Raw genomic sequence first — 25,766 nt, forward strand, 5'->3', positions numbered from 1 at the left:
AAGATTACTAGTCATTTCTCCATTCAACACGGCCCTGATTAAGACTTGGTGATGTTGATATAATGTTTTTCTTGCTTTGGTTTGCTATTGTTAGCATAATATGACAAGCAGTACACACACTATAATTTTTAATCTTCATAAAATCAGATCAACGCAATTTAATTACAAAAATATTTAGATTAAAAAAAACGAAACACTGGCTGAATATATTTTCAGGAAAAAAACTGTTTTCCTTCTTTAAAAACAAAACCAAACATATAATATATTTTAAAGCAATTACTCTGAAGTTGATGAGAAACTAAAATAGACAATGTTTTAATATACAAGTCCTAAAACTATTACAACCATAGATTTGACGGTTTGGAAACTTCTAAGCTTAAATTTTAGTCAAATGAAATGGATATACTTAAACTGCATATAAATTAATCTATTTTACTGTATATGATTCCCAAAGATGGTGTCCAACTCAAAACCCATTCCCAGCAACTCTCCAAACCCTAGCTCTTCTTTTGAAATAAGCAAAAACACGAAGGCAAATTCACGCAATAATGAGCGAAATCCAAATCCCGCCTTTGTATGTAGAATAATGTTCAATTGAGATGGCGATAATTGGAGATGCATTGCGTCAGGCTTTCATGCCGAAGCACGAGTATCAGAGCCTACGCGAGGAGGAAAAGGCGTGGCACAAGCTCCAGAAGCCGTTGATTTTGATTTCGTTAACCCTAATTTCTCTTGCTATCTTGATTTCCTCTGTTATTAGCTTGAGCATCGTGTTTCCCGCTGATAATTTGCGGCGGCCTTTCTGCCGTGACGCAAGGATACGACCGTTGTCAGTTAATTTTACAGCGCAGACTGTTGCTTCTGGAGATGGTGGAGGTCGAGAAGAGTTGGATCTTCTACCCGGATCATTTGTTTTGACGGATCGGGAGACGGTTGATTATTACTGGATGGTTGTATTTGTACCTTCGGCTATCGTTTTTGCTGCTTCGTCGGTTTACTTGATTGCAGGTTAGTGAAATGTATGATTTTCGTGAAACAACTGTTTGTCAATGCTTCGATCAAATGCATCTTGGTAATCTTTGTGTATGCGTCTGCTAGGGAATTAAAATTTATTTTCTTTGACGCAGTTGTCAACCATTCAAATTTAAATTTGATGGAATAGAGTTTGTGGAATGAACAGTGACATCTGTTATATTATGTATCTCGATTATATGTCATTTGATTGATAAAAGGATAATATTAATTGATTAATGTAGCCATTTGTGAGATCAATACTGAATGAGGGCATGTGATTGATCGTATCTGGACAACATGGAATTTGTGAAGGAAATCATCTAATTATCTTGCATCCAACTTATATGCAATCTTGTAATTAGCTTTCCACAGAACTATGTCCTACAATGTTGATGCCCCGTATTCGAAGAAGCTCAAGTTTGCGTAGATTCATGCTGTAACACAGTGGAACAATGTTTCTTTTTATGGACTTCAGGTGCATTTTTTGATATTTTTCATATATTTTATGTTTTGGTGTTGAAGATGAGAGAAAAATGGCAATGAAGTAACATGCTGCATGTGGCAAAGTAAGATAGAGTTCTATGGAAGAATGTCAAAATGTAGGTTTTTCTTTGATGGAGTAACAACCATACAAGTGCAGTCAGTGGTTTACGATTTGTATTTATCACGGTTATTTTTATTTGAACTGTAATGCCAATTAATTGTTATGCAGGTATCATTGTTGCTTATAATGCTCCCCTGAGACATGGATGCTTGAAAGTGGTTGAAAACAATCTCTGTGCTTCGAGAAGAGGTAATATTATTACTCATTAGTATGTCTAATATTTTTGTGGGGCCTGCAGTTTGAATTTTAAATTTATATGCTATGTATATTAAGTGGCAACATTCAAATGATAGTTAAGCTTAAGAGGTCCGGTTGGTGATTGCCCCGGCCCCTTTTCTCCCCGTCTTGGGTTACTTGTCCTGTTTTCATTATGGTTATGGATTAATTACGTCAGAATGGGAACATCAATTTTTCACCAGCTTTAAGTGCATATGATTTGGTAATTCAAAATTATGCGTGTATTCTCATTGTGTGTTTTTTAAATAGTGGATATTTTAGTCCTCAACTTTGAAGTGTTTTACTATGATAAAAGTATTATTAAAGAACAATCCAAATATTTATTTGGATTATTTTTCCTAGTATTTTGATGGATGTGCTGTTATGAACAAGAAGAACTACTGCTTGTAATTTGTGGTTTTTAGATTTCAAAGAACATATTTTTGCATTTATTCTACAGTCTAGTTTCGAAATGCTTTCATTCCAATTTCAAACCGTTTACAGGTGGAGTGCGCTGTCTATCAATCCTAAATGTTGTGTTTACCATAGTTTTTGGCCTTCTTGCTCTATTTCTCGGTTCAACACTTCTCACACTCGGTAGCAGCTGCACGTTGGCATTGTTTTGGTGCTACGAAATAGCCACATGGGGCTTGGCTATTCTCCATGGAGGAGCCGCTTTCTTCCTCAGAAGAAAAGCAGCAACAATTCTAGATGAAAGCGACTTTGCCCATAGAAACATCGGGCTTGAAATGTTAGAAGCAGACCCAATAGAATTCACCCCAGATGTTGAGAAACGTGTAAAAGATGGTTTTAAAACGTGGATGGGTCCTTCTTTCCTGTCTTCTGATGAGGAAGACGAGCCTGACGACTATGTCGAAGTTTCAACCGTGACTCGAACAAACTCCAGTCGTCAAAGAATGTGAACCTTGTCGATGTTAGATGTCACGGGCGCCTTGGGTGTAGCGTCTGACAGTCACACAAGCAAGTTCGATTCTACCGAGGAAATTTGGTGCCAGTTTGTTGATACATTTACACGATTTATAGGGCATGGTGTTTGATACTAGCATAGGTGCAGATGTAGTGTCGATTTGTACAATTTTCTTCCAATTCATATTTTTTTAACATGAATATTATCTCCGTGGAAAGGACTTTGGTATATGATAAATATGTTTGACTACAAGTTTATATTTGGAATTCAGAATAATGTCCCATCAATCGAAATTTACATGTAATAAGTTACTCTTTTATAAAAAGAACACCGTGATTAAAATTATTGAGGTTAGTGAAGTCGTCGAATGCATTAAATTCGATTAATTCAGTTTCAAATAGAAAATCATCAAAATTTAAACCCATATATATATATATATAATACGACGATTTAGAGATTTCATGGTAAAAGAAGTAATCCACAATATTTTCTCATATTGTTTCTCATGAACAAAAATAACTATTTAAGATTGTTATACTTTTTTTCTTTCACTAGATTTTTGTCTCACAGAGACAAGATTCTTTCACCGTAATGTGATAAAAATTTGGATGAATTTTAATATTTATCATAGGTAAGAAGTCGATACCAAAAACCTATAAAAAGGTGTCTGGCGACGGCTGTGCGGTGCGGTCCGGCGTATGTCCGGCGACGGCGACGGAGGTCCGGCGGCGGTCCGGTGAGGGCGGCGGCGGCGGTCCAGCAGCCGAGGTGGTTCAATAGCAGTGAATCAAGAAGGGTAAAATTGAAAGAGAGTAGCGATAGAGGGGGGATTAATAATCCTACGGAGGAAGGAGGTATTATTTTATCATACGTAAACCACCTAATCACTCATAGGAATGATTGAGCTGGTTAAATAAAAATCGTACCAAACGCAAGATTAGGTGTGATAAAATAATCTATCACACCTAATCCACCCAACCAAACGCTGCGTTGATGTATTAAATTTCACTTATATTTGCATAAAATCTTTAACGATAATAATAATAACAATCACTTTAAACGAAAAATCTATAAATTAAATTATATTATATAAATACTGAAAGAGCCTATTGTTGTACATAAGCCCAGTGGAAAGCCCATAGCCGAAAAATCAGCTCCGACTTGGTTCAGCTAGGGCAGACACCAATCCTGTGAGACTGCAGCCGTCTTCATCAGCAATGGCGGGAGCTACGTCATACGAGCAATCCGATTCCGTCGACTCCGCCGCACTCGGCTACGACCCCAACTATGTACCCGATTCCGTGAAGTCTTTCGTGGTTCATATGTACCGCCACATTAGGGAGAAGAATGTCTACGAGATCCACCAGATGTACGAGAACTCCTTTCAGAGCATCAGCGACCGATTTTTTAAGGATTCTCCTTGGCCTTCCGTTGATGCCGTTGCGCCGTATGTTGATAACGACCATGTATTTTGCTTGCTGTATCGCGAGATGTGGTTTCGGCATTTATACGCTAAACTTTCGCCTACGCTCAAGCAGCGTATTGATTCCTGGGATAATTACTGTAGCCTTTTTCAGGTTTGAGAAATTCATGTTTGATTCTGTGAGCTTTGAATTTGTTCTTTTTCAGGAATTGTTTATTATTTTGTTTATAGTACTTTCACTTAGAAAGCGTCAAGTGCTCGCTTATTAAACTCTACCTGGGCTAGCTTATTTAGTGTTTGAAAAGTTAATGGGTTGAGCTGTATAATGTGTTGTTGACTAGAGCTTGCGAGTGCTTGTGAAGAAAACATGAGATATACAACACAATTCACATAGAAAAGCTTTGTGAAGAAAACATGAGATATACAACACAATTCACATAGAAAAGCTTTACGAAGGGCAGTATTTGGATTACTCATTGGTTGTCGACTCTTTTGACTTATTATCATAATAAATAATATCGGAAGTATGTATTTGTCCTGGGTTGCAGGTTGTGTTGCATGGAGTAGTGAATATGCAATTGCCAAATCAGTGGTTGTGGGACATGGTGGATGAATTTGTGTACCAGTTTCAGTCGTTTTGTCAATATCGTGCCAAGATGAAGAACAAGACTGAGCAAGAGATTTCACTTCTGAGACAACATGATCAGGTTTGTTGATGTAGTAGATTGTGCAATTGAGCTGTGTCTTGTGTCTGTATGTGAAAGTTTTCCTGAAAATGTACTACTTCAACTGATTATTTTCTTTGATCCTTTCCAGTGATCCTTTCTTTTAATAGTCAGTTTGTTGAAAGGGACTTTTTGGTACAGTCATTGAAAGGAACGTGGACCTAATTAAACTAATTTATACAAATGAATCTCTTATGTTCATGTTCTAGTTGTCTATTTAAATCCAACTAGGATCCTGGGAAATACATCTCTTAATGTTGTTTCATGTTTTGTCTCTTAGGCTTGGAATGTTTATGGTGTCCTCAATTATTTACAAGCACTCGTAGAGAAGTCCATGATCATTCAAATCCTGCAGCAGGAGAAGGAAGGGCTCGAACAGTTTACTGCTACCGATGGATATGACTACAATGGTGGTAGTAATGTGCTGAAGGTGTTGGGATATTTTAGTATGATAGGCCTGCTTAGAGTTCACTGTTTACTGGGTGATTATCACACCGGTCTGAAGTGCGTAATTCCAATTGACATAAGTCAACAAGGCGTGTACACCAGTGTAATTGGAAGCCACATAACTACTATATATCATTATGGATTTGCAAATCTTATGCTACGAAGGTCGGTTTCTCTGTATTTGCCTCTATGCATCTAGCTTTGTGATGACATTGGTTCCCAATAAACTTAAATATAATTATTCTGATGCAGCACTAGTTTAACTAGTTTTTATTTTTCAGATTCTATTAAATATTTTATTTGTGTCAGGACTGGTAATTTAATGCATCAGGACTCTTTATTATTTCGATCACGAATAACATAGTATCAGATTAGGATTAATACTCTATATATGTCTGATACTTGCATTCGAACTTTCGAGTTCAGCATTAATAGTATTATAGATTCATATTGGTTCTTTTCTCTCATTTGAATCACCCCTTCTTCTGCACCAGATTCTTAATGTTTCATTGTATAATATAATTGTTGATTGTTTGCATCATGGTTCAGTTTTTTATTTCTATTTATTGTTCCATTATCTGGAATCATATTGTTGAATTCTCTGCAATTCATCCTAATACATACCCCATTCAATGCTTAACAGATATGTGGAGGCAATTCGAGAGTTCAATAAAATACTTATTTACATTTTCAAGACTAAGCAATATCACCAAAAATCTCCACAGTATGATCAGATTTTGAAGAAGAACGAGCAGATGTATGCCTTGCTTGCCATTTCTCTTTCTCTTTGCCCTCAGGTGAAGCTTGTTGAGGAGACTGTGAACTCCCAATTGCGGGAGAAGTATGGTGAGAAAATGTCAAGGATGCAGAGGTTTGACGACGAGGGATTTGCCCTATATGATGAGCTTTTCTCTTACGCATGCCCAAAGTTCATTACTCCCTCTGCCCCGAGCTATGAGGATCCTCTTGTTAATTACAACCAGGTTTGGGATCTTCTAAGTATACTCCATTAAAGTGCTTTTTACTCATTCTGTATGACAGCCAATTTTTTCCCAATGAACACATTTTTATCACCTTTAAATTGCTTGTGGCCCCATGCACCACTTTTAATATTCTTTTTATTTTCTTTGCCCATAAATTTTCTATTGTTAAATGCTTTGGGGTGTTGAATATTTGATGGTAGTTGATGGGGATGCATGATTAAATTTTCTCAGGATGCTTATAGGCTGCAGTTGAAGTTATTCCTTTATGAAGTGAAGCAGCAACAGCTATTGTCAGGGGTCCGAACCTTCTTGAAAATTTACTCCACAATATCTCTTGGAAAACTTGCAACTTACATGGATATAGATGAACCTACTTTAAGGTCAGATTCTGCATTTATTTCAATTGAAGGCCCCTACTTTCACCTATGTGTAGTGTGCTTGCTACCTTATACTAATTTGAAAAATGTACGTTGTATCATGCAACTTAACAATTATTCAATTTTAAATTGCCACGATTCTAAAAATTAAAGGTTTATAGCAAGGGAGGGGTCTCAAGATCGGACTACTCATTCTTTTTAACCAGTTTTGCTTTGTTTATCCGCAGGACAATCTTAATCACATACAAGCACAAGACTCATTCTGTAGATTCCGATGGAAAAGTTCTTTCCAACGCTGATGTGGATTTCTACATCGATGATGTGAGTTTTTGAAATTTTTCTTCTCGTCCCCGGCTTAAATATCACATTCTAATTCGTTTGGGACCACTGTAATATGATTTTTAGGTCCAGCCATTACTATCTCTTCAAGTGACGAGTTTGTAACATTTTGAATCCAACTTATTTCTTCCATAATTTCAGGACACTGTTCATGTTGTAGAATTCAAACCTGCAAAACGCTATGGTGATTACTTCATGCGACAAATTGTCAAGGTATGCTATGATCTGCAATGTCGCAATTCTTGTCATTTCCTATATATTGTTGTAAACTGCTATTTATTTATTTGCAGCTTGAAGGGTTGATGAATGATATCGACAGGATAAAACTCGAGTGAGCGTTTTAAGTTTGTTCTAGTGCGATTTTGTAGAATATAATTTAAGATTTGAGACGCTATCTCTTGTGAAATTTTATTTTATATTCCTCAACCGATGATTTTTACATGCTATTATTATACGCGTTGGTTGTGTTAGTATGTAGCTCAATTAAAGTGACCACTTCGAGGAAGTAGCTCCACCATTTAACGGGCTAAAAAAGGCCATTTCAAGATTTCATAGGTTTCGAGATTTGAGATCTCTATAGTCCAGAATGTACCCGACACGATGTTTTGAATATGCTGTCCAAATATGAGCCTAATACAACGTTAGATTTCCACAAACGGCGTGGACTATGCAGATTTTCTGCGAGAAACTAACGGTCTCTATCTGTACTCTAAAAACTGATTCAAACGACCTCAAAAATCCGATCTCTATCATTCACAATTTAGCACTCTCTTGTGAACGTGTTGATCAAATTTCAGCTCGATCCGACGAATTCAAATGTTTCTGATTTTCAGGGACAAATCCGAAAATTCCCTCTTTATTTTTTTGTCTTGCTCTTTTTGACGGCTTGTTGAGCTCGAAACTATGGTAAGAATCTCTCTCATTTTATTGGGATAGACTTATTGGGTTTGTCCTTCTCCACATGAATAGAAACCCACCCAACAAGAACTAAATTAAAGACACCAAAAATTGTATTTTACATTAGCGTTCGGGGGTTTCTTGTGATACAAGATAGAGATTGTGTAACCTATTGTTGTTTTGGATTGTTCACTTGATGCTGTTGTTTTGGCACAGCATGGGAACCTTCACCTTTTGTAACTTTTCAGGGTGAAAAGGTATCTTGGGATAATATAATATGCATTTGGTTTTAGTTCTTGAATTGATTGGGAAATTTTTTTTCTTTTTTTGGGTGGTGGTGGAGGAATTTGAAACTACTTCTCTTCCTAGGGTGTTTTATTTATTTATTCGATATTTGTAGTACTTTTCAGAATATATACTCCATCGTCATGACCAACTTTGGGATTTGATGAATTAAATCAAGTACAAGTAATGCCAAATATTTTGTTTCAAGGGAAATTGAGCGAGTCTGGTATTTGATCGTGATTGTTCAAAACGTGATCCAAGTATTTATTTAAATAAATATACTTTTTTTGTTAATCTTCAATATTTTTGGCCGACCCAAAATTATTATATATAGGTTGATACACAGTCAAATAGTATCTTTAATAAGTCTATTTTTTTGTTATTTTATTATCAAAGACCACTTCTTTAAAAAAATTCAAATGTTATTATTAACTTCTTTTTTTTTTCCGCTAAATTCTTTCCTATCTATAAAAGTATCATTTATTCAAAGCCGTAAATAATGTAATATGATGTATCATTTAAATCCTTCCATTAATTATAAATGAAAAGTTGAAGAGAGAGAAGTTGTCCAACTCTTCATATCAATCTCATCTCATAGATGATAGATAGAAAGCTACGAACGAAATGGATAAAGTTTGTCTTGTCTTGCGGCGGCAAGCAAAGTCAAGTGGCCTCGTTCATCGTGCCAACCTATATTAATCTTATCTCTACTTTTTTCTATCTATTTAAAAATTATATGTATTTACTTTGTCAATTAAGATATCGCCACATCACCGGGAGAGCTTTGTATGTATGTATACCTTACGGTTATGTTTATCTCGACTTCGGTAAAATCACTCTCATATTTTATCACATCCAACTATCAATTCATTTGCTCACATAAATGAGCATATGTATGTATATATATATATATATATATATATATATATATGTATGCATGAGATGAAGTCCCAAAAAGCAAAGCAAAGAAAGGGGTTTGCACACAGATTTGTCTAATTTTTTTAATAATAATATTAATAATGATGATGAGCAAGGGCGACATTTCAGCATCACCAACTGATCGGAGGCTGACTACTTTGGCTACACATCTCCAAAGCTCTCCTATGGACTCCGCCGACCAATCCCTCCACGTTTCGCCAACTTCTGCCTCTGTCTTTCACCATCTTGTTCAAGCTCCCGAAGATCCTATTCTCGGGGTAATTCTCTCTTCATCATCTGTGTAACATCTTTATTTTTTTAAAAAAATGTTGATCGGATCTGATATAAGCAGCATCGTTTTATTCCATTCCGTTTTATACATTCTTAAAATCACTTTTTGAATTTAAAAAAAAAAAGGTTACTGTGGCGTACAATAAAGACCCTAGCCGGGTGAAATTGAATTTGGGAGTCGGTGCGTATCGGACAGAGGTGAATTGAATTACTCACTCTTCAATGATTATATATAGATAGTGATTTCGTTAGTGCTGATCGATCTTAACTTGATCGTATGACCACAGGAAGGAAAACCTCTTGTTTTGAATGTTGTTAGAAAAGCTGAGCAAATGCTAGTCAATGACAGGTATATGTTTTGCCATTTTGTGTCCGGAGATTTCAGGATTGTTGAATGTGCTTATAAGTTCAATTCTGACACAGCTCTCGTGTAAAGGAGTATCTCCCCATAGTTGGATTGGCAGATTTCAATAAACTGAGTGCAAAGCTCATTCTTGGTGCTGACAGGTGACGATACCCTTCACTTCATCAACTGATTTTTTGTCTTTTACTAGCTTTCATCAAATGTCTTGTCTTTCCAAAGAAATTATTTTTATGGATTAGACCAAGGTTGTCAATGAATCCCCTTTCATTTTATCGTGACACTTGTTCTTCCTAGTTGTGAGCTGAGCCTGATTGGTCACTGATGGCTCTCTGTCCTTGATCGGGTTTCCTTCCGTTGGACTTGTAAAATAGTATATCATTATGAATCACTTTCTTTGTTTTCTTGCAAATAGTCCCGCTATTCGAGAAAACAGAGTCACAACTGTTCAGTGCTTATCTGGTACTGGCTCGCTGAGGGTTGGTGGTGAATTTTTGGCCCGGCACTATCATCAAGTAAGTTGAAGTTCTCTAGGTTTAGCTTTACTTAAACTCTTCTCGATTCAGTTGTCATTTAGCCATTGCTTATGTGTTTGCAGCGTACCATATATATTCCAGTGCCAACGTGGGGAAACCACCCCAAAGTTTTTGGTTTGGCTGGATTATCTGTAAAGACTTATCGCTACTATGATCCTGCAACTCGTGGACTTGATTTCCAAGGTTTGCAGATATTCTCTCATAAATAAAATGTACTACTTTTGCATGTGGGGTTCGAGTTTGGCTGTCATACTTTACTTTGCCTCCTTGGTTGTGGAAGACAATAGCGGCTGTTAAACTGATATTTAGCTTGCAGTGCATCTAGTTAGTGTGTCTCCTGATCAGTAAAACAAAACATGCATTAAAATGCGTCCAGTAACTTTTTTGTTGGAGTGTTTTTAGTTGTAAACCGCATCGGATAATGTCTCTGTTTCCTAACTAAACTGTGGGAATGTCTCTGTCAAGTTATTACACAAGACAAAGTGTAAATCTAACTTGCGCTGGAGTTCTTTATTGAATCGTAATTTACTCATTGTTTCATCCGTATAGAAATGTGTAAGCTCATAACTGTTTTGCCACATGGATCTCTTGTTTGTTTGGATGATATCTAAGATATGTTGGTATGTTAAAACAACAGGCTTGGTGGAAGACCTTGGATCTGCTCCTTCTGGAGCCATTGTGCTTCTGCACGCATGTGCTCATAATCCAACAGGGGTCGATCCTACTACCCAACAGTGGGAGCAGATTAGAAAGTTGATGAGATCAAAGGCATTGCTGCCTTTCTTTGATAGTGCTTATCAGGTGATTGAACCATCGTGTATGGAATTTGAAGTTATATTTATAGCATCTAAATTTGAGTCAGACTGGTCTGAAGTATCCATGCATGCATGCATTAATTTAAATTCAATTGCTTTAGGGTTTTGCAAGTGGAAACTTGGATTCAGATGCACAGCCTGTTCGGATGTTTGTAGCAGATGGGGGTGAATGTCTTGTGGCTCAAAGTTATGCTAAAAACTTGGGGCTGTATGGGGAGCGTGTTGGTGCCCTAAGCATTGTAAGTTCGAAGTACAATGACTTTGTCAACAGATTTGATTTTGTTGTGATCACTCACTTCATTGAATTTTTTAACATTAAAAGAAGTGTCATATGCAACATCCCCCAATCTTCTCTGTGGTAGCAATTTTAAAATGCTAATCAAAGAAAGAGGCAAATGGCTTGATTTTCCTCATGTAATCATCTGAGCATGGCACCATTCAAATATTAACTTTGTGAGAACCGATCGATTGATTCTCCGCTATGTTCAACAGCATCTCCATTTTCTTTCCAATATTACTGGAAAAACACTGATCTCTTTGATTCTCCGAGAAAACCTATTTTTTGAGGTTGGCCTCTAATGCTGCTAATTGTGTCATTGCTTGATGCTGAATATTGTGTTGCTGCATGAAATTAATAAAGTATAGTGAGAATGCATTTCATCCTTAGCGTTGTCTGTTTTCCTTTTTCTTTTATTTTTTTATTCAAAGATCAGCTTGCAATTAGTATTGCACTCATATAGATAGATGTTCGAGAAAATTCAAAACTGAAGCGGAATGATAAAATAGCCCAAAGCATTTCTAGCCTCTAGAAGGCTTCAAGCACCAATATCCAAAATAAGCATTTCATTATATGAACTAAAATAATTCAATTAGCACTATATCTGCATATGTGAGGTGATCAAGTACAGTAAACATGAGAGTGGAGGAATTATCATTCCAGAAAATTTTTCCAGGTTTGCCGAACTGCGGATGTGGCAGGTAGGGTGGAGAGTCAATTGAAGCTGGTGATCAGGCCAATGTATTCAAACCCACCCATTCATGGCGCGTCAATTGTGGGAACTATCCTCAAGGACAGGTATGAATTGTGGTAGTTTACTGTTGTAGCATATGCAATGTACCACAAAATTTTTGAGCTCGTGTTTTTAAATGGAGAATTATACATATTTTACATGAATGTACAAAATGTAAAAGAAAAAATGTACCTGGTGAACGGATGTTTTTACTAACATAAGGTCACTGATTTTACGAACGTGCAGTTCTATGTTTCAAGAGTGGACAATTGAGCTTAAAACGATGGCTGATCGAATTATTAGCATGCGCCACCAACTTCTAGATGCTTTACATGCTAGAGGTATTTAAGATTTGATTTCTCTCTGATTTTTTATCTTCTCTCCTCATGGGGAGACCCCACACTTTGTTGTCAGTTGCACTTCCCATCTTTCAATATGCGCGAGCTTTAATTATTGTATGGACAAACTATATGACAATTGGTAGCACCTGCAAACCCATCTAATTTAGAAATGCAATTTTGGATTCCTTCTGTCGTTATGATTCTATTACATCAAATCTTGTGAGCGGAGTACTTTAAAAAAAAAAAAAAAACTTGTGAGTGGAGCCAATCATTATGATACCTATGGCCTTAGTCTTCCTTGTCTAAATTTGAAGCTATAACATCTATTTTTATGATATGCAAAATTTGATGAGGAGGTTTTCTTGCATCTTTTGTGGAACTCGGCTTCGCTTTCATGTGTCTTTTCACCTCCCATTACAATCACTAAATCAACCCAGGCTTTCTGCTAGGAAAAGTGCTAGCTATATAGTGTTATTTAAGAGGATAAAAATCTAAGCATTGCTTCTCTTCGAGTATTTAGAAGGTGGTTTGCATTGATATTTATTTGGCACGTTGCATTTGATGCTGGCAGGTACACCTGGTGACTGGAGTCACATTATCAAGCAGATTGGGATGTTTACATTCACTGGACTTAATTCGGAGCAAGTAGCCTTCATGACAAAAGAATACCACATCTACATGACGTCCGATGGGTAAAAATTATTTATTGGAAGTTTGCGGCTACTCAATATCGTATTCTGCTACCCTATCTATTCCCCCACCCCCATGGCATTTCAAACGATAAATTCTGTTAAGACACATATGTGAATATTGTTGCTTGTGCAGGCGAATTAGCATGGCTGGGCTGAGTACAAAGACCGTGCCACATCTTGCAGATGCAATGCATGCTGCTGTCACAAAAATGGGCTGATGATACTTCCACTATTTTTTGTTGTTGTAGTTAATAAATTATGCATCACATCAAAGACCCATAACTCATTGGAAATAAGCTGCTGCTGCTTGGTACACCAAGAAAATTAAGAAATAAGATGCTTGGTCCTATAGAGTACTTGGAAGCAGATCTTTAATGTTTAATGTGTATTCTGTACTCGTCGGCCAAGTTTGAATTTATCAAAACTAGAGTGGAACTCAAATAAATATATTTCATAACTCGATGTTTGATGTATCAATTAGTTATTTAGAATATATATAGATTCATCAATCTTGAACATATTGTTCTTGTTCTTTCTTAACAGAGAGATGAAAATGTTAAAAAGTTGAAACCAAATTAAGTCAAGTTCAATTTCAACTGTTCTTTCTGTTTCTGTTTCTGTTTCCTCGGCCTGACTTGATGAGAATCTTTAGGCACCGATACTGTACTAAACACGAGAGGAATATATGAGCCGCAAAAGCAATGTCAACGACGGTTGGAGCAAAGCATCCTGTATCAATCAAAGAACAATTGCTGAGAACTTGTGAATCAATCTACAATCCACAAGGAAGAAACTCTTGTAGGTCCTAGGGTGACAATTAAAGAAGACCAATGGATTAAGCTGGTCACAAATTCGGACATGAGGGGACGATGTAATAATTAAGTCTGCAACATGACAAAACACAATCACATTTCCCACCAATGAAAGACAACGAAACTCCAAGCTTAAATCCCTACAAAAAGATCACACATGCTTATTAACACATGGCTGATCATTTAATTCGCTGCGTCTCTGTAATCAATCTCAGTCTCTCGTAAGCATTGTAAGTTGTAACATACATGAACTGGACTTGGATTTAACTCAACCCCAAAAGCTAGCACAAGAGAGGAGGATTATCCAAATCCATATATGCAACTTTCAGGTATTTTAGTCAACCGATGTGGAACAACTAACACACCTTCTTCACGTCTTCATAATTATTTTATTCAACCGATGTGGGACAACTAACATAAGCATAGTCGTGTCGGGCTCGATAAAGCTCAGGTAACCTGATCTTCAAACTCCACATTCGTTTTTCCCTCACTTGCAGACAGTGCTTTTGATGATCTTAAGGACAAGCATGAAGAAACCTGTTTCTATAGGTTTAGCCGTGTCTTCCTCTTGTGGTGTCCTGCGTAGCATGTATTTTTGATACCATTCATTGTAGGCTTGATTTTTTCGAAAATACTCTTTTCGGGTTTCTTCATGCTTGTCCTTAAGCTTCGTTTCCTCCTCTTGGTGGATAATGATGGTTTTTACAACTGCTGCAAAGGAGGAAATTGCATTATTCACAATTTCATCAGGGAGTTTTTCGAGGAGGTCCTTCCAGGCATGGAGTAGTGGGTTGGATGATGAGATTTTTTCTTTCAAGCGACTTTCGATTGGTACGAGGTTTAGTTTCAACCACTGTCGAGAGCTGTTTGGTGCGCTCGTGACGTTGTTTGCTCGTTTCCATGTGGAGCCGACAGGCATCATGGAATATGAGATCTATGACAATCTTGTGCTGGCTATCATGATGTGAGCACATGGATATTCGTCATCCTTCAAGATTTTGAGAAAATAGACAATATGAATCTCAACTGAATAAAAATTATAGGTTCTGTATCACAAGACGAAATACTTGATTATTTGGAGAAAAAAACATAAAAAAATACAAATAAGGAAAATATCAGCCAAGAACACATGCAAACTAAAATCCCAATTTATATTAAAAAGTGAGTTATATAGGCAACAAGAAATCATTTATATAATTCTTCAATATCTTCTTGATTCTTCATCTTTCAACTATTCAAACTCACATCCTCGTACCAACCCTTCCCTTGGTGATATCATATATTTATATTATTATTTATTTAATACATGAACTCCTTAAAAATATTCATTTTGATCATTTTAATAAGTGGACTACTCTTCATTTTATTTATAGACAAAATATGGAGAAAGACATTAATGTAATATTAACAGCCCATTTTAAATTTAACTTCCCAATCAGACCTGTTCTATATGACAAAACATGGACTTAAATAGTTTTTATTTTATTTATAGACAAAATCTAGATGTAATATTAACAAATATATATATTCTATATAATTTTTCTAGATATTATTTTGTTTTCAAATTTCATATAATTTGAACATTAACTTTTACCCATAATATCTTTATTGGTTTTGTCATTATATATATACTATATTATTAAGTGTGAGATTCATAGAGTAACTAACTACCTTAGAGAACATCAAATTATGTAATTTCATAATTATCTTTCTCACCCTGCTAAAAACCTTCTCAAGTCATCTCATATCTTACATAGGAAAAAATCTGAACAAAATTTCTATTTTATATCGAAGAATTCTTCTAAATTAAAAATAATTTTGTGTTAATTGTTTAATATTATTTGATCAAATTAAAAATAACAAATGCAACGTGTCTAGTTTACAAAATATTTCTGTGTTATATTTTGTCCATGTAATGCATGTGCCAGACGGAACGCTTTTGAAAGTTGTTAAATTTATCTCTTGCAGCGCAGAGAACCGCATTCTCCCCACCGTACGTTAAAATAGAGAATCGACATAAACCCGGTGTATTTTGACCTTTGTTTCTCCGCAGCAAGAAATATGGCAGCCCAGCTAGCTCGAAACGTCCACCGCGTGCTCTCCCAAACGGCACCGTATAACCACCGCTCCGCCATCGCGTCCATTCATACAACCCTCCCTTCGCTTGCGGCACAGTCCTCCTCCGCGCCAGCGCGCTACGGATCCGCCCCCCCGCCGTCGACTTCTACTCCGACTGGCCTCCCAAAGGCGGCCGAATTTGTGATATCCAAGGTAGATGATTTAATGAATTGGGCTCGTCGGGGATCTATATGGCCTATGACGTTTGGGTTGGCCTGTTGCGCCGTCGAGATGATGCACACGGGTGCCGCGCGCTACGATTTGGATCGATTTGGGATCATTTTTAGGCCCAGCCCTAGACAGTCTGATTGCATGATTGTTGCGGGAACCCTCACCAATAAGATGGCTCCTGCCCTTCGCAAGTAAGTCTCAAGTTTTTATTTAATTTCCCCCTTTTCAAGCTTTGAATGTTGTTCGTTGTATTGAATTGTAGTGGGTAATTATGTGACCTATAATTTGAGTTGCTTAAATTTTCAGTTGCTCTGTCTGTGTTTTGTTCCGTCAATCAATGGTTTTCGATTTTTGCTCAACATTTATATTCTATGATGGTCAGCTGGATATGTACCTACATTTCTGCAAAATAAGCATTAGTGTGTCTGAAAGAGTGCAAAAAGTATCACGTGTAAAACATGTGGAATCTGAAAATTTGGAGTTTCTTAACTTCCAGGTGAATGAAGAGTTTCTGAATCACTTTCAGATGGGGTTAATCGTTAGTTTTTATTGCTAGGTTTATCTGTTGAGATTGAGACTGTCTCAAGCATTATTGATGTTCGACCTTATTTTATGGTATAGTCTCTTTTATGCTTTGTAACTAGCTTTGGGTTAACTTTTCCTATTCGTGGATGTGTAAAAAGGCCCTTTGTTTCTACATGCTAGCTTCCGAGAAAAGAGCAAAGTTGGAGTTTAAGCTTCGTTCCCATTTTCAGTGCAACTCAATATTAGAAGAAGTAATTTTCTTTGTAGACGTAGTCATGTTCTTTGTATAATGTTATGGGACATGTGCCCTTTCTGAATTTTTTGTATTTGCTCGTAATTGGGCTTAAAGTTGGTTTATATAGAGCAGCAGGTATTGACTAAGCTAAATCAGAAATGTACTCACTATGTTCCACATCCATAGGATCTGTGGATCCTGTGTTATTTTTTAAAGGTCTGCTTGTAGTACATAACCTATGTTGTTGGTTATACTGTATACGGGAAGTAGATCTCTTTAGATTATACAAGGAGCACCCAGGGAGTCAAATGCCCTTGTGACATATTAAGTGTCCTTTTTATCTGGATGGGAATTAGGAGTTGACTATTTTTTTATGGTAAACAATATTATATTATATAAAAATCATGTAATAATTACAAAAAGTGGATAAGATATCCACACATGAAGCCCCTAGAGATTCATGACATATTAACAATATATTAAGCTCCAATCTCTGACTAAATCTGAAACTGAAAATGTAGCAAAATCTTTATGCTTCCTAATCCAAGTAGAAGCCCGCATCTTGATCTTTTCCGAACATACTTCACCTGAGTCCGTTATATCCTAAAAAATTCTCCTCTTTTTTCAATCAAACAAACCAGCAAATACAGTGAACCACCACCGTCCAAAAAATTCTCCCCCTCTTACCAAGGCCGCACCCTATATCAGCAGCAAATAAGTCCTTCGTTAACCTCAGAGCTACATATAGCAAGCCCAGCTCTTCCAAAGCTCTAAACCAAAGACATCTCGTGAAAAAGAAGAATGGTTCGATGGGAATTTTTTTATAAAGAAAAAACCTTAAATGGCTTGAAACAGGTAAACTTCGTCTTTGAGCTTCTGATTTTAAAAAAAAACGTACTCAGACAAAAGCCCTTCTTAGTAAAAAACTTTTAAAACCAAGTGCTTGTGTATCCAAATTTTGTCATGCATATTTTCAAAATTAATATGTTGAAAAATATGGTCATGTGATCCAGCCTCCAGGAAAAAGCAATTAGTATTCATGAGATGAGAACGAGTTGTTTTCAGGAAATTAAGGATGAGCTGACTTTTCAAGGAGCAAAATAACAACAGGAATGTTGCCAGTGGCTCTTTGATCCTTAGTTTCTTTCTTGGCTATGTACTGTATGCAGTTCATCCAGTATGCAATTGCCTTTCTTATTTTTCAGTGTGTATAGTACATGCCATTAAGTTAGGTTCTTTTATGTTGAACTAGCAGCCATTCGAGTTTTAAGTTTCTCGGTTCTTCTCTGTTTTTTTAACCTTTCATCAAAATTAATTGTACAAAAAAGAAAAATGTTGTAAAAGATACTGCACAGAGCTATAACATCTCTAGAATCAAACTGAACAAGTTGCCTTATTTTCACTATTCACGTTCTGGAAAAAATTGATATTTCTTTTACATAAATCAGAGAGCTGCCGATAAAAAGGTTGCCATTCAATTGAATTGGGATATATGCAAGCAACTTTTTTGTTGGATAGAGTTTTGGAAAATTGGCTTGTTTGAGATGAAAATAGAGACTATGGTAGGTTTGAGATCAATTCGGTCCTGTCTTTTTTTCTCTGGGTTCAATATTTATCAAGGCTACTGTATTATAGTGCTATTTATATGAGTGGCATCGCGAGAGTTCATCTCAGTCTTATGTCCTGAAGTCGACTTCCATACATCAGGAATCTGTTTTCCCGGATCTATTAACTGTCTTGTCCTCATTCATTTGAATCTTTTATTTGGTGCTTCTTCTTAAATCTTCAAAGAAAGGGTGCTAAGCTTAAATTTACGCATGTGCCTGACACTTTAAAATCAAGTATATCTCAGCTTTAAAGTGGCATTATTGTTGCAATCATGAATGCATTCCACCGATATATTTATCTTAATCGCCATTTTGAGTATATGCTTGAGGGATCAGAATATCCTAGATACGCTTAGGAAGTAAAAAGGGGCATGTACTCGCAAGATAAGAATGTTTTATATTTTGCCAAGAAGATAAGAATGATTTGGACGCGTACTCTTTTACAGTTATATTAGGCGAGTTACTATTTGGAAGAGAGAAAACTGGTTGCGCCCTTTATTGTGTAGTCATTCCTGCTTTCCGGTTCTTATTTTCTTATTTCATTTTATTTGGAGAATATAGTCATATTCGTTATTCTTGCATAAAAGCATTAAGCATCTGATACTATTCCCATGGAATGAGAGTTTCTCGTCTTTCTAGTTTCTAGCCTAAGAATTCTTCTATTGATGTAATCACAGGATCATGATTTAGTGTTTAATTCGATTAATAAAATTGATTGGGTTATGTTTCAAAGTTTCAAATAGTTGGCCACTTGGTATAAATTTTTCCGTTGCAGAGTCTATGATCAAATGCCCGAGCCTAGGTGGGTCATATCCATGGGAAGCTGTGCAAATGGTGGTGGGTACTACCATTACTCGTATTCTGTTGTTCGAGGTTGTGATCGGATAGTCCCAGTCGACATCTATGTTCCCGGTTGTCCTCCCACTGCTGAAGCCCTTTTATATGGACTTCTACAGCTGCAGAAGAAGATCAACAGGCGCAAGGATTTCCTTCACTGGTGGACCAAATAAGTGCCCTTGCTTGTTTTTGCGGCAGATTTGGTTGCTTGCATTTGTGGAAAATAAATCAAACGCCATGGAGCTTTTTAACGTGTAAATGCCAAGGAAAGGCAGATACTCTACTTGTTTTGTACATCGTGACACCTTGTTATGTTAGTGTACAATGTGGTCATGGTGCTTATGGATTTTGTTTGAATTTATATCGACTAAGGATTTTTACAATACATTTTTATCAATTTATATATGAATTTTTAGAAGTTTAGAATGGAAAATTCCAATAATATTTTATTTTTAAAAAAATTGTATTTTCTCTATAATTTTCGTTTCCATAATTTTTTGCATCTATACAAATTTTGTTATTTTCTTTTTATAAATTTTCAAGCAGAAAATATTCTAAATATAATAATAATTATATAAATTCGTATAGTGTGAGTGTCAAAAAACTTTAGCACGCATCACAACTTACCTACTACACAGAGCAAGCCATTTACAAATTTAACACAGTGTCATGTCAATGGAATCTCGTTATTAAAAAAAAAAATCGCCGCGATAAGAAGGCGGCCCAAAACGCAAATTAGACTAAACATCGGGGTCAAACAGTAAAAATGAAATATATTGTATAAAAATCTACTGTTTCCTCGCTGACTATAAAAGGAAAATCGGGCTCTCCATATCCTTGTATTTCACTGTCTTCTAATCCTCTCCATTCGCCGTCTAGGGTTTTTGCTATCTACTCTAATGGCGGAAGAGCTGCAGTACTCAGAATCCAACAAACGCAAGTACGAGGATCACCAGACTTCTACTTCGCCGGCGCCGCGTAGGGCTACGGGGTTTTCGTTGGGCCCGGACTCTTCTGCTCCCCCTACATCGTATAGCAGCGTCCCCCCTCCTATAAGCGAGATCGAGCTGGCAAAACGAAAGGCTCAAGAAATCGCCGCTAGGCTTTTGAACAACGTGGATCCGATGAAAAGAGCGAGAGTTGAAAACGGAGATGGTGGCGGGGGGTTTAATTCGAGTGATGCTGGTGATGGTTTTCTCTTTACTTTTTAAAACTTGTTTAATTGTGATGTTTCTTGCTTTAGTATCATTTTGTGTTCACAAATCGTGTCATCTTTGTTATCCAATGTTTTTACACGAGCGCATGTTCAGATTGCTTGGTGTTCTTGTAAACTTGTGCATGATAAACTTGAGTTTCATTTAGCTATGAGTTTATACTTCACTGTTCAATTTTGTATTGCATTTATATGAGCTTACGCATTTTTGGTTTCTGAAAATGTAGTTACCGGGCTTGAATTTGTTGCTTCTTGGTTTATACGTTATGCATTGATTGATATTACTTTAAGTTGTACTTGATGACTTATATCTTATTTTATACATATATGTTCAAGTATGCTTGCTATGCCATATGTGAGAATCTAGTTATGGGGCTTGCCCCCTGATGCCATTAGGTTTGAATGCAGGTTTTGTTCACAAGCCTATGGGTATGGGTCTAAGCGGTCCACCAACAGGTGCATCCTACGGTTATCCAGGTCCGAGCAAGAAAATTGATATACCAAATGGAAGGGTAGGCGTGATTATTGGCAAAGGTGGGGAGACCATTAAATACCTTCAGCTTCAGTCTGGTGCTAAGATTCAGGTGACCAGAGACATGGATGTGGATCCAAATTCTGTTACAAGAGGTGTTGAGCTCACGGGTACTCCTGACCAAATAGCCAAGGCCGAGCAGTTGATCAGTGATGTTCTTTCTGAGGTACATGCACAAAGCAATTTGATGGCTAATATTTCGATCAAACTGATTCTGGCTATAACGTATTTACCCAAACAGACTGAGGCAGGTGGTTCCGGTGTTGTTTCTCGGAGAATGACTGGGCAACCATCAGGAACTGATCCGTTTGTGATTATGGTTCCCAACAACAAGGTAATAGCATGCTTGTTGTTTATGTTTTTTTACCCATTAATTAGAATCAATGAAAATTTTCAGGTGGGTCTTGTAATCGGCAAAGGAGGTGAAACCATTAAGAACATGCAAGCAAGGACTGGTGCTCGTATTCAGGTTTGTTTTCCTTTCAGTCTGTTGATGCTATTAGATCGTGTGGATCTCTAATAGAGCTGCTACTTCTGGTTTTTCTGAATATTCTGATATTGCATCTGCATTTCGTTCTTTTCCTGGTTCTATAACTGTTTTTCTGTTCCCAAATATTTCAGGTTATACCTCTCCACTTGCCACCTGGTGATGCGTCTAAAGAAAGGACCGTTCAGATTGATGGCACTAGTGAACAGATTGAGGCTGCGAAACAGTTGGTTTATGAAGTAATCAGTGAGGTTTGTTTGATGGTTGCATATGACTCACTCTACCTTTTATGCTTTTTTATGTTCACTGTCAGTTAAACTCGACAAGGTATTAAAATAATATTAATATGCATGTTTATTCTTAGTGGTGTATGATAGCTTGTGTTAGTTTCCTCATATGAAGTTTTATCTAGTTAATTATGTTTCACCCCTTAATTTTTTTAAGTGATATCCATCAATGTATTATATAACTGTGCCTGTTTGTCTCTGTGCTTTCCCTATTTGCAACTTGTACATGTAGAGGATTGCAGATATCTTTGCCACATCTGTCTATCTCTACGGCATGGTTGATATGGAGTCAATCTTGTGCAAAAATGATCCTTGGGTGGAGATCAGATTTTGCTGCTTTTGTTGTCGTGGGAGGAAGATCTCTTCGATATCTGGTTTGGATGTTATTTTTTTTTTTTGGATGTACGAGTTCTTCGTATAACAATTTCTCCCACTCAATCATATTGGAAGATAAAACGTTTTGTATTTTTTCTCTGACGTACTTTGATTTATCCTACACATATTTCCAGTAGCTAAACTTATATTACTTGTGAGATTGGTTAAATAGTGGTTGTAAGTATTGAGAGTGCCATATTAAGATGTTCCCTTTGTGGTTACTGGATTTTGGATACTGATTACACGTGAGGCAGGTTTACGTGAGCATTCTACATTGAGGTAACTATCATCATACAAAGTTTATTATAGTGCTGGGATACATCTATACATATTTTTATGTCTCATTATTGATGTATCTTTAGGTCAATGTACTTTTCTATTGGTTCATAATAAATTTATTTTCTTATAAAAAATTGTTGTATCCTGAGTGACACTGTTGTAGGGGTTAGAGGGTAATGGACAGTTCTTGACACCATCACGGGCCATTTGATGTATGTGTTTGCTTGACAGTTTCTGGTATGGTTCTTCCCTCGTAATTTCCCCATATTTTGGAGATGGACCTACTGATAAGGGAATTCAAAGAGTTTGTATTCCTTAATTGCTATCATTATGATGGAAAGCCACAGATTCTGTCTGCCTCTACTGTTTAGAAATGACAAAAATTTATGACCTGTTTGCAGATGTTTATTTTGAGTATTCCTTGTCAGTTTATTTGGCAAGCCATTGCCATTTTTGAGTTCCTACCGTTCTGTATTCTCTAAAATCCTTGTGTAATATCCAGTGCAACTGCTTTTTTTCATTTATTTATTGCTTAAAAGATGAAATGACTACTTCCTTTTAGAAATGTTGTAGAATTGATACGAGATTGGAAATTCCATTCCATGTTTGTTTACATTTTCCTTGGTTGATGTTTTGATCAATTTAATTGATATTTGTGAATTGCAATGTTTGAAGCATTTGAAATTGGATGTTATAAGTAGGCAATCTTCTGGTATATTTTCTTTGATTGTTGGTTCCTTTATTATTTCTATCACCTTGATTGTACTCTCAAGTGACTTTGTGCTCTCTATCCTCCTGTTCTTTGGAGGTTTTCGATTCTTGTTGGTAATGCATTCAAGACAGTCCAATTGAGGGGGAGTTATTTGTAATTATAGCCAGAGAGTAAATTGAAATATTTTACCCCATCACGAAATTAGCACATTGATTCCACTTCAAGTTGCTTATTCATTTAATTAGATGGAGGTGGATGATATTTGTGCCTTGCTCCCTCTTCTACCTGTTGGCCTCCATTGTTTTTATTATTCTAGTTATATAGTATATGCTATTTTCTTTGTACCCATTCACTTCGAATAGGGAGAGGATGGGCTTCTGCAGGAGTAAATCAATAGTACGACCCAACCAGTACGGTATGTAGGCGTCTAACCTTTGTCTTGTTGCAACTGCCCCATATATACTGTGCTTAAAAGAATTATTTGATGTCGGTATAACAACATCTCTATTTCTTCACATTTTACCTTGCTCTGATTGTGCTGCTAATTAGTAATTTCTCTATATTTTATCATGCAATTTTTGTTTAGTACAAAACATCAACTATTGTCCTAGGTTCATTTTAAACAATCTTCTGCAGAATCGTCCTAGAAATTCATCAATGGCAGGAGGGTATCCACAGCAAGGTTATCAAGCTAGACCTCTGACTAACTGGGCACCTCCTGGTCCACCCACGCAACAATCTGGATATGGCTATTCCCATCCTGGCTCATATCCTGGTCCATCAGCACAGTATGGTATGAATCAACCACCTTACTCCGGTTATCCCCCTCAATCCTCTTCTGGTGCATATGCCTCTGGCTGGGACCCAACAACTGCTCCACCAAATCAGCAAGCTGCACAAGGTGGCGGCGGCTACGATTACTACAACCAACAGCCTCCTCCACAGCAGCATCAAACTCAGGGAGGTCCTGGTGCTCCTACTGATGGTTCGGATTATGGTTACAATCACGCATCTTCCTACAGTCAAGGACAAGGTTACGCTCAAGCTAGCTATGGTGGCTACCATGCAGGTGCCGGCTATGGTCAGCCTCAGCCCAATCCCGTCGGAACAGGATACGAACAGCAGCAACAAGGGTATAATGCTGCCTATGGTAATGTCTCAAATCCTGCACCAGATGGCCACCCCTCTTCGTATGGCACACAGGGTGATGTCAATCAAGCACCCGGATCTGGACAGTCGTACAACACTGGTGGTCAGCCCAGCACAAATTATAATCCTCAAGCTTCCAACCAGGTCGGTTATGGTGGTCCCCCGTCTTCTCAAGGTAGCTATGTAACCCAACCACTCTCTGGTTATGGCACATCTGGTGCTCCTCTGGATCAAAAACCACCCAGCAGTCAACAAGCTTATGCACAGCCACAGCAGTCACCTAGTGGTCAGGGAGGTGGCTATACTCAACCAGGATACACACAGGCCGGTTATGCGCAGTCAGATGCGGGCTCACAAAAACCACCATCGGCCAGTTATCCACAATCTCAGCCAGTTTATGGTCCCCCATCCTATGGAGCACCGCCATCGGGTCAACCTGGTTACGGGCAACAGGCTCTGTATGACAGCGCATATGACAGTGGATATTCTAAGGCCCCGGCTCAGTCAGCTGATGGTTCAACTGGCACTTACTCACTAGGGATTTACGACACAATTCCACCGCCTTCCACTGCCCAGACAGGTGGTGCTGCCAAAACCTCTCCCCCCGGTGGGTGAGCTGATTGGGAGAGATGATCACAAATGTTGGTTTAAGCTTTTAAGCTGTTAAGATTAAGATCGACAATTTAATGCTTTTATGTTCGACTATTGACTTGGATCTTGTTTGGTTTTTGATATATTTTGCAAAATATACGATGTATAAGGAAGCAACGCTACAGGTGCGGACAAGTCTAATTTAATTTTTCACTCGAAATACATCAAATATTTTGGATATAGAAAAGTTGAATTTTAAACTCACGATTGGTTGGAATGGACGTCTGACTATGACATTGTAATTAATTGACCTTAGATCATAAGTTGGTTGGTTAGGAGAAAAAAAGAAACTGGAAATTTGAAAAACAACTGGGGTTTTTGGATAATTTTAACTCTTTGTTTAACTATTTAAAAAAATAAGAAGTATTATATTAATCTTGCTATGCTTTGACGAGTGGTGAAAAGTGAATGAATACCTTCATGAAATTAAGGAGTTGGTTGTTGGAAGGAGGAACAACACCGAGGAGCAGGGAACCCTAATCTATCTATGATGATTTTTAAATCTATCAATTAAAAGTAGGGTATGTTTTATATTATGTAAAAATGTTTAACAAATTGATTAAATAAATTATCT

At 37.1% G+C, this 25,766-nt stretch overlaps 5 protein-coding genes across 5 annotated transcripts; all 5 read left to right on the forward strand.

Annotated features, from left to right (window-relative positions):
* The first annotated feature begins 427 nt into the window (after positions 1–427).
* On the forward strand, positions 428–3,034 carry LOC142519145 (uncharacterized). The gene is made up of 3 exons (XM_075622082.1): positions 428–1,008; positions 1,727–1,807; positions 2,339–3,034. Exons 1-3 carry the CDS (start codon positions 600–602, stop codon positions 2,755–2,757), a joined length of 909 nt encoding a protein of 302 aa, XP_075478197.1. The 5' UTR covers positions 428–599; the 3' UTR covers positions 2,758–3,034.
* An 845-nt stretch (positions 3,035–3,879) lies between these two features.
* On the forward strand, positions 3,880–7,526 carry LOC142518509 (uncharacterized). Its single transcript, XM_075621296.1, has 8 exons — positions 3,880–4,339; positions 4,734–4,892; positions 5,191–5,522; positions 6,001–6,340; positions 6,572–6,720; positions 6,945–7,038; positions 7,198–7,269; positions 7,347–7,526. Exons 1-8 carry the CDS (start codon positions 3,980–3,982, stop codon positions 7,389–7,391), a joined length of 1,551 nt encoding a protein of 516 aa, XP_075477411.1. The 5' UTR covers positions 3,880–3,979; the 3' UTR covers positions 7,392–7,526.
* A 1,657-nt stretch (positions 7,527–9,183) lies between these two features.
* On the forward strand, positions 9,184–13,720 carry LOC142518234 (aspartate aminotransferase, cytoplasmic). The gene is made up of 12 exons (XM_075620979.1): positions 9,184–9,434; positions 9,574–9,645; positions 9,735–9,796; positions 9,871–9,954; positions 10,224–10,323; positions 10,407–10,527; positions 10,982–11,145; positions 11,261–11,398; positions 12,113–12,234; positions 12,416–12,510; positions 13,082–13,202; positions 13,336–13,720. Exons 1-12 carry the CDS (start codon positions 9,258–9,260, stop codon positions 13,418–13,420), a joined length of 1,341 nt encoding a protein of 446 aa, XP_075477094.1. The 5' UTR covers positions 9,184–9,257; the 3' UTR covers positions 13,421–13,720.
* A 2,312-nt stretch (positions 13,721–16,032) lies between these two features.
* Positions 16,033–19,892, forward strand: LOC142518334 (NADH dehydrogenase [ubiquinone] iron-sulfur protein 7, mitochondrial-like). The gene is made up of 2 exons (XM_075621095.1): positions 16,033–16,494; positions 19,446–19,892. The coding sequence occupies exons 1-2, from the start codon at positions 16,076–16,078 to the stop codon at positions 19,678–19,680; spliced, it is 654 nt and encodes a 217-aa protein (XP_075477210.1). The 5' UTR covers positions 16,033–16,075; the 3' UTR covers positions 19,681–19,892.
* Positions 19,893–20,342: 450 nt separating this feature from the next.
* Positions 20,343–25,392, forward strand: LOC142517831 (uncharacterized). Its single transcript, XM_075620295.1, has 6 exons — positions 20,343–20,692; positions 21,129–21,418; positions 21,494–21,586; positions 21,650–21,721; positions 21,874–21,990; positions 24,029–25,392. Exons 1-6 carry the CDS (start codon positions 20,407–20,409, stop codon positions 25,154–25,156), a joined length of 1,986 nt encoding a protein of 661 aa, XP_075476410.1. The 5' UTR covers positions 20,343–20,406; the 3' UTR covers positions 25,157–25,392.
* The last annotated feature ends 374 nt before the right edge of the window (positions 25,393–25,766 follow it).

Source organism: Primulina tabacum, chromosome 11 (genome assembly GCF_025594145.1).
Source record: "Primulina tabacum isolate GXHZ01 chromosome 11, ASM2559414v2, whole genome shotgun sequence".
NCBI lineage: Eukaryota > Viridiplantae > Streptophyta > Magnoliopsida > Lamiales > Gesneriaceae > Primulina > Primulina tabacum.